The sequence below is a fragment of the Orbicella franksi genome, chromosome 13 (assembly GCF_964199315.1).
Source record: "Orbicella franksi chromosome 13, jaOrbFran1.1, whole genome shotgun sequence".
Taxonomy (NCBI): Eukaryota; Metazoa; Cnidaria; class Anthozoa; order Scleractinia; family Merulinidae; genus Orbicella; species Orbicella franksi.
Window position 1 is genome coordinate 4,136,400 of NC_138157.1, and position 14,765 is coordinate 4,151,164.

At 38.2% G+C, this 14,765-nt stretch overlaps 1 protein-coding gene across 3 annotated transcripts in view; it reads right to left on the minus strand.

Moving 5' to 3' along the window:
* Window positions 1–4,188: 4,188 nt before the first annotated feature.
* The window catches only part of LOC145465572 (adenosine receptor A1-like), a 29,794-nt gene continuing 19,217 nt past the window's right edge, over window positions 4,189–14,765 (minus strand). For 2 of the 3 annotated variants that reach the window (XM_081449348.1, XM_081449347.1), the window contains one exon: window positions 4,189–5,403. In XM_081449348.1, the coding sequence (XP_081305474.1) occupies window positions 4,440–5,396 (957 nt within the window). In that variant the 5' untranslated portion in view covers window positions 5,397–5,403 and the 3' untranslated portion in view covers window positions 4,189–4,439. Of the gene's footprint in view, window positions 6,447–6,496; window positions 7,484–14,765 lie in introns of those variants that run through there. The other variant, XM_081449346.1, reaches the window with a different exon arrangement.

Here is a 14,765-nt window from a genome sequence, read left to right on the forward strand (position 1 = left end):
TGATTTTAACTCTTATAATACAACTTGTTGATTGTGAACTGCTAATTTTATCCTGCGCTAAAACTGTTAAAACAGTCTTAGCTGTTAAAACACTTTTAGCGCAGGATAAATATGACATTTTAAAGGGTATGGCTTTTAGCCCGGTATTATTGTAAATAGATTTTATTCTAGTAAATTGCGTACAAAAGGTTGTTAATGCCCGTTTGACAACATTTGATTAATATCTAAAGGTAGAGTTTTTTTAAAATAGAAATATGATATATATTTTTCCCAGCTGAATATTTTTCTAGTCTTGTCGTTGTGATTACGAACGTACGAACAAACCAGCTTATCATAAGTTTAGGTAGTGTAAACAGTTATGTGACCTGTATGAATAATAGTTATAATGCAGTCAACGAGGCACAGCCGACTTGACTATTACTCATAAAAAGCAACGGCGGGTTATCTAGGACAACGCCCGTGCGATCGTGGACTATTAGCGAGTAGCCACTAAGCTGTGACCTTTTTAAAATCCACTAATCTAAATGGTTCGCTCATCGTTTTCTATTCGCTGATAGACATTGATCTGGCGTGCACACTGCTCTTGAAACTGAAAATTCTTCTTAATTTTAGGGTAAGAAATACTCAAAATTGTAGGTTTTGTGCCGTAATCCTTTAGAGTGTACTAAAACAATTAGATTACTCACCCTCGTTTTCTATGAGCGATAGTCAACTCTGCTATGCTTTGTTGACTATTCGCTCACAGAAATACTCGGTTTTGTAGTCTAATTGTTTTGAAAAAGTCTACGATGAGAGAACCATGCAATCAAAGTGGCGTTAAAAATATAGAAACAATTTTAGCCTTATTTCTTATTTCTGTTTTTTCATAAGAGTTCACCTATATCGTTTTATCTTTCTAAGTGTTTACTCTGCAAGTCACAATGTGTATTAATTAAAACCGCTTGGAAAAGAATCTTGTTATGAGATCGAGGTGTTCTACTGAGCTCTCCAAGTTTGTTTGTCAGTTTAGGTAAAACACATATTAAACTGTTTTAAGCCAAGAAACGAACAACGTTTTGCTGCTTGTGGGTGTAAAATAAAGTTGTAGCAAAAAGAAGTGAAAGTGGTCTGGTAAACAAATAATTCAGTGATATTGACCAAGACACGAAAGGTTCACTTCAAACAAACACATTGCTCAAAGTATTATTGCCGAAAATCTGATGGAATATATTCCCTTCTATACATTCCTGCCTCACAATGTATTTATTTGATATGGGGTAGTTTATGACTCTTAACTTTCCCCCTCTTCAAAACGAAGCGGCTTAGGCCAGGTTTAAACGTGGAACCTTATGTCACAATGAAGTTCGATTTCTGAATCAGTTACGATCAGCACATCTTTTTTTGTGTCGACCCCGCCGTTCTATTCGACTGCCACTCGAATAGAACGGCAGAAGTTCGACTTCTATTCAGAAGGCGAACTTCACACGTGCCGAATCTAATGCATACATCACAGAGACATTATATTAATTATATTATACCCACAATTCTTCACGTTCAAACAAGGAAAGGCTTGCTTTGGAAAAGAAAAAGCCATTTTCGTCCCCAGGCACAGCTTCGAAATGTGCTTATTTTTCATTTTCGCTAAACATTTTGAGTAGAAGCAGGAAACGTAGCTTAAAATTTTCGTCTTGTCACCCTGATTAAGAATATTGCTGCTTCCAGTTTGAAATCTCAGGAGTTTCGCTTTTAAGAGGTTCTCTTTCCAGATCCTGCACCTTGCAACATAGGAACGAGGCTGAAAGCGGAAAATAATTAAGGTATCAGTATAACCCATTTGACCATCCGCGCGCGGTCCGCTCTAGCGTTCGTTGCTTTAACAAAAACCCATATAAACCGTATATTTACTGGAAGCTTAATAACTACAGATTATGACCCGACCTGTTTAAAACGGTAGAAATTTACCGTGTTTCGAAAATGTGAATATATTTACAAAGCTTCACGAACCCATAAATCAAGGTATACACCCGCTCAATTTAAGTCGGAGAAAACGATTAACATGGCGTCCGTTTCTTCACACATTGACCTCAAAAACAGTGTCTCAGATTTTTGGCACATGCGTTTGTTATTATTTTACAAGAGGATGAAGTTAGAAAAGGGACGAAAATAGGACTGCCCGCGAAAAAAAGGCATAACTTTTTAATGAAAAGAGTAATCAGAATTCGCAGACACAGTATTGTCGGCGATCGTTCTGACAACATTCTCTCCGAATTTCAGCCAATTTGGTCCAGGGGCTGCCCACCTGGAACTCGAAATGCACGTACAACTCGCCTATTTTTTACTTTCAAGAAACAGAGAAAAAGTAAAATTCGGCGGCATCCAAGTGTTATGGGATTATCACACCAAGGGAGACACCGCAGAGGAATCAACTTTCTGTATAACAATAGGACTGTGACAGTTAACATGGAACAGGTACAAATTTTCGACGGCGCGCGGTAAATTATTCACCAGTGAATAAACCGCTTTTTCATGTGTGAAGTCAGAATTCCAAAGTTAGTAAACGTGAAATTATCTTTTGATATTTCGCCTTCTCGAAATTTTACGTATCGGCTGACTAATCTTCAAAATTATGACCATGTCACTGTTAACATGCCGAAGGCCAGTAGAAGGTCCCCGAGAAAATGCAAGAGCACAAAGGGAAACACTGGAGAGGACGTCGTAAACGGGACTACATCGACTGATGTTGATGCAAAGGCAAAGATACTGGAAGAAATGACAATAGCTGGGTAAGAAAAAAAAAATGTTGCACTGCTGATTCTAATTTTGTACAATCGATCTGCCTTTCAATTTCGTCCACTTCTCTTCGTCAATCTCCTCTGTTTCGACAGTTTATTGCAACAGTATTTTAGTGCGGCTTGCGCTCATTTCGGCTTGCTCGCTGGCTTCGTGATCGCGATCGTTGTCGAGTTCATCCAGCAATTTTTCTTGATTGTAAAACGAATCCTTTGCCGCGTTCCGCTAATTTAGCGGCCCACTCTTTGTTGAAAGTGTTTTTCGCCTTCTTTGGCCTTCCTTTAACTGATGAAAACGGGCAAGATCGCTCTGTCTTCTTCGAAGACATCCGGCACTGATTATGGCGCGCGAATCGCGTGTCAACTCAGCATGATCTTGATGTCATCTGACTTCTTGCCTCGATAATTAATTAATTCATTTGACAGAACTTGTCAACTCTCAATTAAGTAATTAATATGCAAAACAATCTTTCTCGCGCAATAACTAGCGGCAGATATAAGATTTTTTCGTGAAGTTTTTTTATCTTAAAGATTACTTTAAGATTTATCCAAACGCTTAAAAAAGTAAAATTATGCAAAACTGCAAATTTTCCCCTTACTGATACCTTAAAAGCATGACAAATAGCACCAAATTTATGGACATCAGTCATATAATTTAACACGTGACCATATTTGCTCTTGGAGAATGAAAGCGAGGCTGGGCAAAAAAGTCATTAGGGTATTGAAAAATATTTGAAACTGTGCAAAATTCGTCACGTTGACTTTCTTTTAAACAATTTTGATTAATCCAGCACTTTGCTCTGATGGATCTCAATAATATATACTTTTGGCAGAGGAGTTTTGTAGCGAAAGGAAGTTTGATAAAAAAAAAAGTAGCTGTCTTCAAAATAAAGTAAGCAACTTTAAAGACAACGCGAAAGCTGTTTGAACAAGAGAATATCAGGAAATCATATAGTGAAGAGTACAGGTGAGTCAGGTTACTTCTATCAGTTGTGTACACGACCTCTATTTTGTTTAAAAATGCCTGCATTTTGAATTTGCTAATGAATTTTCTGGAAATAAGGCCAAAAAAACTGTTTTGTTCCTATACAAGACTACTTTTAATGAAATGAAGGCAGCTTCCATACTTCCTGTGGGAGAAATCCATGCTGAAGACCATCAGCATGCCGGCATTTTGTAGTTTTGCAAAATACTGTATCGCGTCCCCAAAACGTATTTCCGCGGTGCCCCCCTGACAAGACATTTGTAAATGAAATGGAAGAAGCCTAAAAATAACAGAACAGTTATTATAAGTATAAGAATTAAAACGAGAGAGTTCATTAAAGCTGGACAACATTGTTTATTATCAATCTACATTTTTATAATTACTGAGTAGCCTAAATATTTCTAGGATAATGAAAAACCTTTCTTAAGTCTTAAAATGGCACATCGTACAGGTTGCAGTAGTAAAAAGAAATGTATCACAACTGTCAATGAAGGACATGCTAGATAAAAACCAGGAGTTTTTGTGGTAACTTTATTCTGCAAGTACATTGTCGCGAGTTCTTATGAGCACATACATGTGCATTACAATTCAAAACTGCAGTCCCCTAAATCTAGTTGCATGTTTTTGCTTTCCGGGCATCTATCAGGGTGGGTTTAAGCGAAGCTGCCCGTTCGGTGTTCTAAGGACTAACCAATGGACTTTTGTGAAGCCACGCGAGTCACTGACGTGGTACTGTCGTAGGTCATATCTTGCAGCAGCACATCTCGACCCTCACTGCGGGGTTTTGGACGACGAATTAACACCATGATGGCTTCTTTAAACTCCGGAATCCTAAACGTGTACACCGCGGCGTTCATGAAAGAGTTACTGTAGTGCAACAGCTTTATAAAGAAAACAGTGTTCATGGAGAACACGCACGTCTTACAAAAGTGAACTAAAATAAAGATGAGTTGAAAGGGAAGCCACGAAAGGACGAAAATAGCCGTGACACACAGCAAGGTCATGCTCAGCCGACGTTCAACCGTTAAATCCTTCTTATCTTTTGCACTGTTATTTTTCTGGTTGATTTTAAAAATGATGGCTATGTAAGCAAAACAGGCTACAGTCAACGACAAGGACAGCGAAAGAATCACAGTGGTGTAGAAGGCTTCTCTCACAATCCGCAAATAAAAAGCAATGCTAATGGCTGCCACGCATCCAGCGAGACACCACGTCGCCGCAACACAACAGAAGTAAGCTTTTCTAGGTATCATCCTGTATTTGAATGGAATCGAGACAGCCAGGAGCCTCTCTAGGGACACAATCGCCAGAGTGAACACAGACGCAAGTCCAGACAGGATGTCCACTGTTGAATGAATCATCGGCAACATGAGGCTCTGGGTCCACGTCTCTGGATGCACCAGGTAGGAGATAAACAGAGGAACGGACAAGGCTCCGACCATGAAGTCAGCAATGGACAGGTTGATCAGGAAGTAGTGGGTATGCTTTCGACGTGGTTTTGTTTTCATAAACGCAGTAATGGACACAGTGTTGACCAACATTATCAAGATGGCCACAATACCGTAAGACGTACCCCAGAATGCAGCTTGGACGTTGGAGAGAGTGGTAGGTAATCGTCTTTGGTGAACTGAGGAATTGTTCATGGTTAATCTGCGATACAACAAGAAAACGAACAAGTCATCAATGAGATGCAAACACCATCGTTTCACGGTTTGGTGTTAACGAAGCCCGCCAGTCGTAGCATTAAATAGGCAACGTGTGTCGCATGTAAGTTAGTGTGCTGGTGTTGTTTTGATTTCATAATTGTGTGATATCTTGAAGCTTAATCCTTTTTATCTCCGGCACATTACGATTAAGCGTGACAAAGTTATAAACATGACCTGACGGATCTATTTAGTTGAATATAAAGCTGATGTTGACATTTCACTTTGATTGCATCTTAAGTCAGAGAGATGGTTAAACTAGATATCAAATCGGGGGCAAATATTTTTAAGCTTTTATTTCCTTTCAGAATGTAAACACAATAGCAAAAGTCTTGACAAGCGCTCTTGAATTACATCAAATTTACTCCAATCAATTACTCCTTTACCATATGAAACAATACATCCCTCTCAACCAAAGCGGGCCGTAAAATAACATCATGACTTAAATGTTACCCAGAGCTGATATCATGTTAGGAGTGTCATATCGTTAAAAATTTCTTCACTTATTTGCTATTATTTTTTATTAATGTGATTATATTCCTTAATTACTTCCTACAAGATGCAAGGAAGAACGCGATTGCCCTCGTAGTTTTCCTAGAGGATGGTCTAGCATAATTTACGGCCGTTTACATCACAATAAGAAGTACACCTGTACTGAATTTTAATTAAATAAAGCGGCTGAGAAGGTTATAAGGAAGCTTAAGGACTGATACTCAGTTAAAAACGAGTCCAAAAGTGTACAATTTTGTTACATTATTGGAGCGCCTCTTTGTATAGAACAAATAGAACATCAACAGATGATCGATTTACATGATAAGGCCCAGTTCAGACGTCGTGCTTCTGTCGTGACGAACTAAATTGCAATTAGGTTTCACTGTAGCACGGCAGGAAAACAACTCTGATTCAGACGTCGCGCCAGAGTCGAATCAAATTTAGGATTTACTGATGCCTCGTAACAATTCTCCTCCTAACTCCCCGTGGGAACGCAATCTCGCTACATTGATATAATTTATGAATTTTGTTTAGCGTGGCAGAAGCACGATGTTTGAATCGCTGCCGTGCCAGAGTCGTATAGCACGGCAGAGCTTGTCGAACTTAATTGCTTGCCGAACTTAATTGCTTGCCGAACTTAATTTTAAAGTTTGATTCAGACGCCGTGCTTCTGCCGTGCTTTTGACGAACTTAATTCCTGAATTTAGTTCGGCAAGGCAAAAGCACGACGTCTGAACTGGGCCTTAGCCGATTTTTCTAAGCTTGTTGTTTGTTTGTTTGTTCGTTCTTCTAAATCTCATCTAATCCTTCTTTTATGTACATTTGGGAGGTAGCGCAGCAAAAGTGATTTTTCACACCGGTAGTGATGCCCTCAAAGTCACCGGGCCGACTCAAACCCTACGGCCTGCCACAACAGCATGTACCTCATGTAGATAGGCGCGAGTTTACCTTCAGGCCAAAATTTATATTTCTGGCCAACTAATCAGTCACCTCAAGCTGGAGTCTACCTTTTTTATTCGAGGGTCGACAGCAGCGGAAGAAGTCAAGTCCAAATGTTGAGGGAACAATGTGGAAGTTCGATGGCATAACCTTTTGGATCTTTTTAGTTTAAACTATTAAAAAAGAAATTCTATTAAGCTCTTAGCCTTTGTCGTGGGATTTATATACTTTGCCTTGAACAAAAATGACACTGTTAATGGCAGGAAAAAAAAAAAAAAACAGAGCGTTTAGGTGGCCAAACGGTCAAAGATTTCAACTCGCGTCTACTTGCGAGTTTGTATTTTCTGCATACGAGCCAAGTGGCCCATCAGGCCAGAGCTTATCCAGGTTTCAGTAGCATGAAGCGACTAGGAGTATTTCTATTCCCCCTGGATGGGATGCTAGTCCATCGACCCCCTGCATTAAATGTGTTGTCGTCATTTTCGCCTACTAAAGGAACGAACAAATGGTGGATCCAGCTAAACTTGGTTTCGGTTCTTTTGTTTGTTTGTTTGTTTTTGTCAGGTGTTGTTTTGTTATTGTTTTTGCTTATTTACTTGTTTATTTGTTTGTCTGTTGGTTTGTTTATTTGTTTTATAGTGGTTAATTGTGGCTGTTCAAAATTAATTTGCTGCAAAGCCTGGTTTTCACTACGGCATAAGCACAAGCACAAGCAAAAGCACAACGGAAACTATAGCGACGGCTTTCCACAAGTTGCTCGGCAACTTTTTGGCAACTTCTTGTGTTTCGAGCAACATTTTCGTTTCGAACAACTTTTTGCATTCTGGGCAATTTCTAGTTTTCTATCAATTTTGAGAAATCGGAGCAGCTTTTAGTGCTTAAATTGGCCTTGCTTCCATATTTCGCAATGTTTTAGTAGACAATTGATTAATTTCCTGTGAAAAAGAAACCAGATCCCTCTCCTCCTGGGGCAGATCAAGCTGGTGCAAGATGCATGCAGCCGGGCTGCTAGGTTAGCGGTTTTTGTTTTTTGTTTAAATCAAAATGGCAGACGAAGATTCACACTCGACTGTCTCAAGTGTCTCACGTGAAGAATTTTAACAAGATTAATATCAATATTGATGCACAGTCTTTCCTCATAATTTTTTTGGTTTTAATTGAGGACAAAGCTATTTAGCAACGCTGGTTACGCCTCAAAATTACACAAAAATGCTTTGAAACCCTTACTTTTGTTGTACTTTTGCATCAGACCAAATAAATGAAGAGAGCAACGATATAGCTTCCTCCAGAAACAATAGCTTCATTTTAACAAGCTATTCGTTATCAAAGGAGCATCATGTGAAGGTTAAAAGACTGGTTATTGAGTTTAGGGTTTTTGTCTGCTTGCGTGCAACTTTCGAAGCACGCGCGGGGCTACAGCCAGGTTGAATGAATCCAGTTTAATTCGGCGCCTGCTTTCATTTTCACCTGGTGCTTCGTAGAGCTTAATCGAATTTCTGTAGTTTCTCTAGCAAATAAACGGTGAAAAAGTCGGAATTTAAGTCGGAACCCAAAATAACTAAAAAAAATAATTGCGCATATACGTTTCTTATGAAACAGCCAGACACATGCCACATGCTGACGTAGTTGGTGCACGTATGATAGAAAATCGAGCGCAGGTGCGAGCAGAAGTTCTCCGCTCTTCTCCCACCGGGCAGAAATAGAAGGGAACTTCTCGCAGGGTATATTTTGATATATGGGGTCGAGTCGGAGTCCCGAAGTCAGCTTAAAAGAGTTTTAGTGGAAAAAGACAACCTTACGCGGTTAGCCTGCAATTAGGTACACATTTTGACGGGATTACTGCAAAGGCTTACGTCACGTGTTTTTTCCATAAAAAGATTTGATTTATATTTCACTTACTGAACATTTGCAATAATAGATTTGCGTTATTAAAAACCGCATATGGTCGACGTTTTCACTAAATGTTGTACCATAAAAGAACTATGCGTTAAGGAAATTATAAAGGTCCCCACACACTTTGTTATCGAGTGCTTCAACAGTTCTCCATTAGGCAAAATTGAAATAAATTCGATAAGTGAACCGCATTTATGTGTATATGCTTATGTAGAGTAAATAAAGGTCTCGACGACTGAATGACTTATTCTTTCCCATCGACGCAAAGCTTGTTTTTATCTTAGATTCGAATCGATCAACCGAGATTTTGCGTGAAAATCTGCTCCAAGCTTGTAGTCCACCAGATTTTCCTCAGATAATTTTTCAACAAAGACTGATGCACGGAATAAAATGTACAATTTTGATGATTTTCTCAATTTTAATGATTCTTTCGACATCCGATAACGGCTAGCAAAATAATACATCTAAATTCCATTTAATTCAAGTGCACAAGAAACCCAAAAGTCTTGCTTACAGGCAAGCAAATTAATATTGCTAGCCGTAAAATGAAGCTACATGACTCTCAAAATCGAAAGGGTAATTTTACATTCGTTTTGTAGCAGCAAATATTGCCAGGGATATTGGGAAGACTTACAATTTATGTGCGTATTTTAATGGATCAAGAAAAATTGATAATACTTATATTTGGGTAAACTATTTTCGGTTACCGCCGTATAGCGGAAGAAAGTAAAGCAGTTTGCCCAAATCTTTAAGATAAACAAGACTTTGATCTCTATATACAACAAATATGAGTTACCAATTCCCTGTAATTATGGCGTTAACATATTCGGCAGACACTTACACAATATAGCGGAAGAAAGCGCAGCAGTTTGCCTGGGTTTTTTTGTTTTTTTTTTAATAACTAACTAAATGCAACATAAATGAACGATGAATTCCATGCAAAAACAGCTTCAAATGAAATAATCAGCAGACACTTGCCTTCGGAAGATACTAAGGCCCAGTTCAGACGCCGAACTTTTCATGAGCCGAACTTAATTCGCCGAACTTTATTTAGTTTAAACCAAAACACATCGAAATGTCAGCGATTTTCAGGCAAAGTAAAAACTGCTTGTAAAATACGTTATAATAAGTTATGCATTAAGTTCGGCTCATGAAAAGTTCGACGTCTGAATCAAAGCCGTTCCAAAGCCGAAATTCCCGGCTGAGCTAGGCGGGAAGAACGGCTGGGCCGTTCCAAATTCAAATAGCCGTTCTTAACTGATTCAGACGCCGAACTTTTCATGTACTTAATTCAATATATTTGGTTCGGCTCATGAAAAGTTCGGCGTCTGAACTGAGCCTAATTTATCTTTGAATAAGGAATGTTTGGCGGAGAACCGATAATATTTGGTTTTGAAAACCTCCCGCAAAGTTCATTTCAACCGATCGGCGGAAACATTGAGGGTTTTTATGTTAACAGTTTTCATTTTCTTTCAGACAAATTGTACTGTTTTGTATCTTTAAAAGAAGATACCGGAGTAATTGTACTTCAGTGTAATTCAATAACAGATGAAAAAAAAAGTGGCTAAGTAAATCATAGTGTGCACCATTTTGGAAGGCCTTTAGTTTGGATATATTTTTACTCCAAATCAGACATTTTAATTTTACGGACACTTTGGACTAACTGTATTTTAGAAGAACTCGAGGCAAAAGTGCTCATCAAATATTGAAGGTGCCAATGTTATAATAACGTGACTTTGAGGCAACTAGGAATTAAAAGGAAGGAATATTTGACGTTAAACCGTTGTGCAAGACCGACTCCTAGATAACCGCGTTCCATTGAAACTGAAAATGAAAATATCTATCCAGCAAGCACGTACATATGTTTATTCTGGTTTTCAATTTTAAGTTGATGTCGCTTTTGGTTATCAATGGAATCTCTAAATATTAAGGAATAATGTAAATTGAACACCTTTGTAAGTTATCTTTTACTTTATGAATTCATTGTTCGGTTGTGCGTATCTCTAGTGTCTGTCTGTCATTTTGGAGAGTCCCGCACCGCAACTGGCTCTCCAAAAACGATATTTTATTTTATTTTATTTTATTTTCCTCTAACTTAGTGAAACGTAAATTATTAAATACTTTACTCACTGTGATGTCCGGTCGAATTTAGGCTTTCGCCAGTTGCGAAATTCTCTCAAATCTTTAATGTTTTCATGCTAGTTTTGCAAATTAAAGCTAGCAAAATGTTTTTCGCCACGAACGTCAACACTTATTTAGCGTTTAAAATCGACTTTTGTCTTGTGCTTAGACTCAAACAATGCGTGGACAAAAAAACAAGTTCTTCTAGAAAACCTCTTCCGCCACAAAGCCAATCAATAAAGCGACGCACAAAAAGTTGAACTTACCTTCCTGAAATGTTTTGCGTAAAGTTGCTGAGTGACAAATTTTAATATTCTCACTTGGCTCTTGATCTTAATTGTAAGTCTAGCTAGCTAGCTCACGCTGGCGCTGGAAGTAACTTCTCCGACAGCTTGGTCGAAAACTGATATCAGAGGGCAATTCGCTGAACGTTTTAACCGATCTCAAGATAAATTATCAAAATTTAATGAGGTTTTGGTAAAATTAGGATCCGATCCAATTGGACTGGACCACATGGTGGATGGTGGACTTCTGCCGGGGTTTTTTTTTTTTTTTTTGATGTTGTTTCGAATTATTTTGAACACCAACTGAACCTTCCATGACTATAAAAGCAAAACCTCATGGAAAATATTATCAAACAATGCAAATTGCGTCCGTTTGTAATTGACTTTGGACTGATGGAAACAATACTTTGATTTAATGAAATGCAGTAACACCTTCTTTAAAAATCTTACTAGAACAACTCAAAACGGCCGGTTCTTGGAGATAAAAACAGATGTCGCCAACATTAATCATGAGGAACTGTAAAATAAGTTTTAACGACCCAAAAAGAAGCAGAAAAGGAAAAAAAGATGGAAAACGGGATATTGTCTCGAGTGCGGTCTGGGCCTTTCAGATCCTCTCCAATCCTAAATTCACAAAACATAAAATATTCATGATAGAACGATATCTCATACCTTTCGTTGTGAAATCCACGTCTATGATGATAAATGATCGCTCATGTTATGGAAAAGAACTTAAAATTGTTATCTTCACTAAACAGCTGCATATACATAATATACAAGAGTACGTTACCCGGAAGTAATCCGCCAATAAAATTCATTCACGATGTCTTCCTTGCCTGTCAGAATATATAACTCAACCGCGTAAAAAAGAAATTCGTGACTTGAACCGCTGAAATAGCACTACTTCGTAAATAAAAACTCTCGTAGAATTTCCTCTTTCACGAAACGTTTACTGAAAAAGAAAGTAATCCGGCCTGTTCTTTCTTGGATTAGGCAATAAAATGACGGTACCTCTTCAGGACTTTAATAAATCTTGAAAATGACCCCTCAGATACTTTTCATAACGTAAAGAAATTCGCAAGACATTCATGAGTGGACAAGTCAGTGAACACTAATATATGGAAATTACTTTAATCCCGCTCATCTTCTCTTTAACACTTAACACCTACAAAAACCATGGAGTTTCACCTGCATGTAATTACTCGCACGAAAATGCAAAACCAAATTCCGTATTCTTTAGTATCGTGAGAAACACGATCAAATGGAGCAGATTTATGTTCTAATAATTGACTAAACGTAATGGGACATTTTGACCAAAAGCGTTCAATTTTATATTTCACCCAGACGAAGCTTAAAAAAAAATAGACTTTGGTCAAATTCAGATCAAAATTATCCCCACAGCGCCTATGGGAAAAAAGTGCGCAATTTTTATCCGATGAGTTACGTTACTTTACGTTGCGTTAATTTTCTCTTTATACGTTAGCTCATAAATTTAGATGAATCGATTTTTTCTGATAATTATTATATGCAAAATTCTTGTCAGATAAGAATTTTCTAACTCAATAAATTACTCTTTTGACATTCCCAGTAATTTACGACATCAGTAACTTTTTATTCTGCTGCTGTTTAGCGCGGTGCGTTCTCACGAGAGAGAAGTGGCTACATTAGGGTGCTGAGACTGCGAAGTACGGACTGAAAATCATCTTTATCCCGTTAATTCCCGTTTTCATGGCATGAATTGATTAGCTTCTCACTCGTAAAACGGAGGCTAATTCATTGTTGAACACTATGCAGTATTTCGTGGGCCTCTATAATTCGGCAAAACCACGCTCTTGGGCCCTTCTGGTTAGAGAGAGACTTTATAAGGGATTATGGCTTTGCTCAAGATTGTAACCATGCATGTATTATCCTAGCCTCATTCTTAATCTGGGTTCTATGCGAATTTTGGCTGGATCGAGCCAGCGAGTTGCAATTTTTCGCCTTTCTTAAAAATATTGAATTACTCTAACACATCTAATGAGAAACGACGCATTATTCTCTTTAAAAAAAATGGCATTGTCTATTGAAATATAAAAACCACAAACATAGTAGCTCATAAGAGCTGCTCTGGCTGCATACTAGGATTTATAGTGTGAGTACAATATCCAGAGGTGAATATTTGAATTGGACATTCTGATTGGTCGAAAAGTTCGGCTTATGACGTTACATTGACGGTGAAAAAAATATTTCTAAGCTTGGTTACTAAGCTCACCACCGTTTGCCATTTTGGCAAGTAAAATGGCAGTCAGTTGCTAGATGAAATTTTCATTTATTCGAAAGACATCGCTTCAAGTCCAGGATATTTGAAAGCAGGGGGAAATTTTCAAAGTGACTACTGTCGACCTTGAGCCACAAATGCGTTAAAAACCTCGTATTTAAGGCATTTAAGAATCGTAGACGCAGTAGTTTCATTGATCCCCAACAGGTCAGACCGAGCTCCGGAAATTTATTTTTCTGAGGCACCCACCACACTATGGCGGAGAAATTTGAAAAAGGTGTTTTTACTCTCAAAACGTATCAAATATTTAGTGTTGGAGGAAAATTTTGGGCAGGAAAATCACACCATCATCGTGTAATATCATCGTTTTCGGAAAGCTCCGTTTTCAAATTGTTTTCCATCCACACTAAAACGCGAAGCCGGCGTTTTCAAGTACCGCTGCATACGTTTATGCAAACAAGTAGCTGCTTCTGTGGTTCCTTGGTTTAGTTCATTATTTTGCAGCTCCGGGCATTCACCTCTGAAAACTATACTAAAACAATGATTCGCCTTAGTGAACATTGGTGACTGAATCTTCATGAGATATTTACCTTGGCTTCGTCTCGGTAAGGTAAAGTAAAACTTTATTTAAACGGGGTAGCCCGTTCAGCTAAGAGGCTGGTATCCATAGGGGCCCTGTATAAATGGCTATCTTTAAAACGGTGAACGGGGAATCGAGGAATAGAGGAATAGCAATGGAATGGGATGGAGAACGGGGAACGGGGAACGGGGAATCTTTAAAATGGGGAATCTTTGAAAGCGAGAATCTTTAAAACGGGGAATCTTTGAAAGCGAGAATCTTTAAAATGGGGAATCTTTAAAAGCGGGGGTCTTTAAAATGGAGAATCTTTAAAAGCGGGAATCTTTGACTGTATGAGCTTATTAGCACTTTTGCCAATTACTCTCGGAATATTACACCCAAAGAGCCAAACATTTCCAATTACTAAGTTTCACTAGCTCTTAAATGTTTGAAGTTAATTTTTTGTATAGCAAATTCAATGAGGAAAATTGCAGACAATGAAGCCAGCGAAGACTCTCCTATTCAAATGTGCTGAAAGTAAAATAAAGGACCTTTTCGTTTACATAGCCATAGTCAGCAGGTCTCTGGTTTATCACTTAAGATGTTGCCAGGAATATGCATGCCTGCCTGTGATTGGTTACCTCAGGACTTTAATTAGGATATTCCTTGACACATTAGTTTTCCATAAATTTACCAGCGTTTAGACTACAGACGCCAAATTATGTCTTCAAAGTGAATAACTTGTAAAGTGCTTGGAATAAAAT